The sequence below is a fragment of the Charadrius vociferus genome, unplaced genomic scaffold (genome assembly GCF_000708025.1).
Source record: "Charadrius vociferus isolate BGI_N301 unplaced genomic scaffold, ASM70802v2 scaffold472, whole genome shotgun sequence".
Lineage (NCBI taxonomy): Eukaryota > Metazoa > Chordata > Aves > Charadriiformes > Charadriidae > Charadrius > Charadrius vociferus.
Window position 1 is genome coordinate 7,407,115 of NW_009647735.1, and position 4,168 is coordinate 7,411,282.

At 49.4% G+C, this 4,168-nt stretch overlaps 1 protein-coding gene across 1 annotated transcript in view; it reads right to left on the minus strand.

Annotated features, from left to right (window-relative positions):
* HPRT1 (hypoxanthine phosphoribosyltransferase 1) overlaps positions 1-4,168 on the minus strand; it is a 24,366-nt gene that overhangs the window by 19,249 nt on the left and 949 nt on the right. The window contains exon 3 of the mRNA XM_009881794.1: positions 737-810. Coding sequence (XP_009880096.1) covers positions 737-810 — 74 coding nt within the window. The remainder of the gene's footprint in view (positions 1-736; positions 811-4,168) is intronic.

The following is a 4,168-nucleotide window of genomic DNA, read 5'->3' on the forward strand; positions in this document are numbered from 1 at the left end:
TAGGGCCGTCCCCATGCCAGCGGGGGTCCCCCATCCCCATCCCCATCCCTGGGTCTTCAAGAGTTGATGTCCCCCTGGCCAAGGCGGTGTGGGGATGTCCCCTGTCCCCTCACAGACCCCTCTCCCATCCCCAGGGGGGAACAGGGTGTATAATGGCTCTCGTCCCCAAACCCAGGAGGGGGGATGCTCTTCCCACGGGTGTTCACATCCTTAGGGGGCTCCACAGACGGAGAACCCTCCTCTCCTGCTGGGTGTTGTTCAGGCTCCTCGCCTCCATCGCCAAGGCACCCTCGCCGCTCCTTCACCCCAGCTTTGTGCACCTCGAAGGAAGAAAGAAAAGGGACTGTCTGCATGGCTTCGGGTCTTCTTGCGAATCATGGCATTTGGTGGAGCCTCTTTCTCCCCAAGCATAGGAAATCCAGCCCCCCCCCGCACGGGAACCTGAGGGAAAATACACCTAAATGCCCATTAGACCGGCAGCTGTGGGTACTGGGGTGTACCGCCAGCCCTCGGGGCCCAGGCAGGGCAGGGTCGCCTGCCTTCACCTCGGCACACTAACGACGCTGGCAGCATTGTGTCGGGACCGTTACGATAACCAAATCTCATGCTTGAGGGCTCCAGTTGATTGCTTGCAGGGGTCGGGGTCCCCAGGCGTGCGTCTGTCTGAATAAATTGTGGGATTTCTCTCCTACGGTTTCCCTCGCAGCTTTAGTGTGGTCTCAGCATTGCAACTGACCATCACTCTGCCATGGTACGGGGAACCCTGCGCAGATGCGGCTCCGGAGCCCCCAGCATCAGGAAGACATGGAGCTGTTGGAGCGGGGCCAGAGGAGGCCCCGGAGCTGCTGGGAGGGCTGGAGCCCCTCTGCTGGGAGGACAGGCTGGGAGAGGTGGGGGGGTTCAGCCTGGAGAAGAGAAGGCGAAAAGGGGAGACCTCAGAGCCCCTTCCAGTGCCTAAAGGGGCTCCAGGAGGGCTGGGGAGGGACTCTGGATCAGGGAGGGGAGCCACAGGATGAGGGGGAATGGTTTTACACTGGAAGAGGGGAGATTTAGATGAGATGTGAGGAAGAAATTCTTGCCTGTGCAGGTGGTGATCCCCTGGGGCAGGTTGCCCCGAGAAGCTGTGGCTGCCCCATCCCTGGAGGTGTTCAAGGCCAGGTTGGACGGGGCTTGGAGCAACCTGGGCTGGGGGGAGGTGGCCCTGCCCAGGGCAGGGGGGCACTGGGTGATCTTCAAAGTCCCTTCCAACTCCAACTATTCTAAGACTCGACGACCTGGCAGAGCAGGGAACTGATTTAAAAGTAGGCCATAGTTGGTAATAGCTGTGCCTTTTCACTGGGCAAAGACAGTGACAGGTGACACTTTCCCAGGCACAAATGAAGAGGGATCCCCTGCACCCCTGTCACCTCCCCGCGCAGGGTGGATAGAAGGTGCACTTTCCATTTGGTGTAAGATAAGGCAGAACTGTTCCTCCTGATGCTGTCCATATCTGTAATTGTCTGAGAGAAAAATTTGATAAATATTGGTATGTATTGGTATTTGATAAATATTGGTAATAAATCCTGGTAAAATAGTAAGAAAGCAAGGAAATAGCACTGGATAGCTCCAGTGGTCTCAAATGGGAAAAAAAAAAAAAGACCCAGTGTCAATTTTTCCTGTAGGTGTGGAGTTAAGGACAATACAACAATGCAAATGGAAATTGTGGTTTCTTATATTCAACAATTCTGTATCGGCTGAAGACTTTCCCCTTCTTTCTCTAAAGGGTGGAGACCAAATTTTATTCTGTGCTGCATAAATACTTGGTGTCAAGAAAAGGATAATGATTCTTAAAAATAACTTTATTCATAAAGCGGTGTAGCAGTCAGCTCCTGATATACATTTAGCGTTATTAATGTCGGCTCAGAAAACACGACAAAATCAATTTCAGTGTTCCTTTGTGCGAAACAACCAATTTAAGCAAATTTTAACTGCGCAAATAGGCACGATCCCTCGCGAATGCAGTATTGTGGCAGCTAGGTGTTTCAGCTACGGTTTGGGCGGGTTAACCCTGGAGTGGGAGGAAAGAGCCTTTATCAAATTGCCTGGGGCAGCAGAATGAAATACGCCCTGCGGCTAACTAATATCGGGAACATGCCGTCGCTGGCCTATTTCCAGAAGGCTGGGAAAAACAGCAGCTGCCCTGTCAAGCTCAGGGAGAGCCTGACATGACGGGGCAGTGGGCAGTATCTGTCGAGAATTCAACCACAGGAGCGTTTCAGCATCTGCTTTTATTGTAGTTACTGAAGATGTTTCTCATGGAGGACCGATATCGACGTCTGCCATTAAAAGCAGCATCCAATGGCACCTTTCTGATCGCACGCGAAAAGCTGTTGGCTTGACTTCCGTGCGATTCCTCCCGAGCGGACAAAAGCATTAGTCCTGTTTTTGCCCTTCTGGGTGAGCAATTTCTTTGTTCCTCCTGCCAACCAGCACATTTCTAGACCCAAAGCATTCCTGGTCCCGCTGGCACCCCGTTAATGGAGGCAAGAACAGATTTACAAAAGCAGAAATATTTGCTGATATTACGGGCCGTCGGTTAGCTGAGATCAGCAACAGATTTAGTAGATGACCAGTTTTGTTCTTGCTGGTATGGGACCCACCGCGGTTTGCAGGGAGGGGGCTCAGAGGTGTCTGGCAGCCGCACATTTTCAGGTTAGATGATGCACAAGGTGGGAGAGCCAATGTTCTGATTCCTCTGGCGCGCACGGCTTTTTAGAAGGCAAAATAATTTAGCAAATACAGTTTTGTCTCCGAGTAGATCCCTGATTTCATAATTATTTTATCCTCTGCTGCCAGTCAGGCGTATCTCAGTGCTCAGGCGCAGTGAACCATGGCCTGTGCGAGCGCCGGTTATTTGTAACTTTATTAACAGACTTTTAAAACCCTTACTGGGTAACCACGTGCCCCCAGTGGCAGGATACCTGCAGATAATAACTGAGCGTTCGTCGTTTGGAAGCACTTGAAATACTGTGCTCTGCGTCAGATCTTCAGGTCATAACCCATTCACCACTTCCCCTTTTCCCCCCATTTTTTTCCTCCCAGCTTTGCCATTGCTGCTGGGTGACACACAGGGAATTAGCAAAACGTATCTGCTGATTTTTGGTTTGGATTATTATTTTTTTTTTTCCCCAAGACAAGCCTCCTAAAAAAGCCAAGAGCACGATGATTTTTCAGCAGATTAACAACTGAGACCGGCAGGACGCCCTTGTGACCAGAAATTAGACTGTGCGGACAGCATGGGAAAAAAATGGAGAATTCAGGGCATATTAAACCTGTCCTGATATGAGCACCAACATTTTTAATCAAGAGGAAAATCAAAAAGGAATATCCCATTAGATGATACATAGAGCATTCACCAAAATATGAATTTAGCATGCAAGCATCCCATCTTCGTCAGGACTACAGAGAAACCCCTCCACTCTGACTAGTAGTTTAAATAGCCTAAAATTATTTTTCTAGCCTAATGTTTCAAATGGGAGAGGAAGGCAGACGTACCAAAACAACATTTAAAGAGGGGCACACCCTTCCTAATAAATAGGGAAGAGATGTTGGTTTTTTGCAAAATACCTTTTTAAATGATGTTATTCCTGTTCTCCCTTGTGTTGACTTTTGCAGAAATTAGTCATCAAAGTGATTCTCGGTGGTGACGACAGTCTCCATGGATTTTGGGAAGTGGTGTCTCCCTACCTACTCGTTTCAAGACTGGGACTTGCTGGACGATGAGAGTTTACCAAGATTTCTCTCCCTGCTCAGCTAATAAATGACAATTCCCTTATCAAAATGAAAATAAGCAAAGCCTCTGACCCGATGCACTACTCGGGAGCTGTAGGTAACTTCCTTTTTAACGCACACCTTTGCCTCTGTCGACCTTTGTAGGAAAAAGGCTTTCACGGTCTAGTTGGGGGGTTGGGGGAATTACAGACATTTTCCTCTTTATTCAGTAGCGCAAGGAATGGTCATTGACACAAGAATTACGCAATTACTACAAAACACTCCGTGTTGGCTTATCACGAAACGTCAGCCGTCCTCAGAAAGGCCGACCTGGATTGCTGCAGACAACGCCGTGCTTTGGGCTGGTATTTATGGCATTTATCGGCTTTTGTTTGCAAACGTCCGTTAAGAATTATCC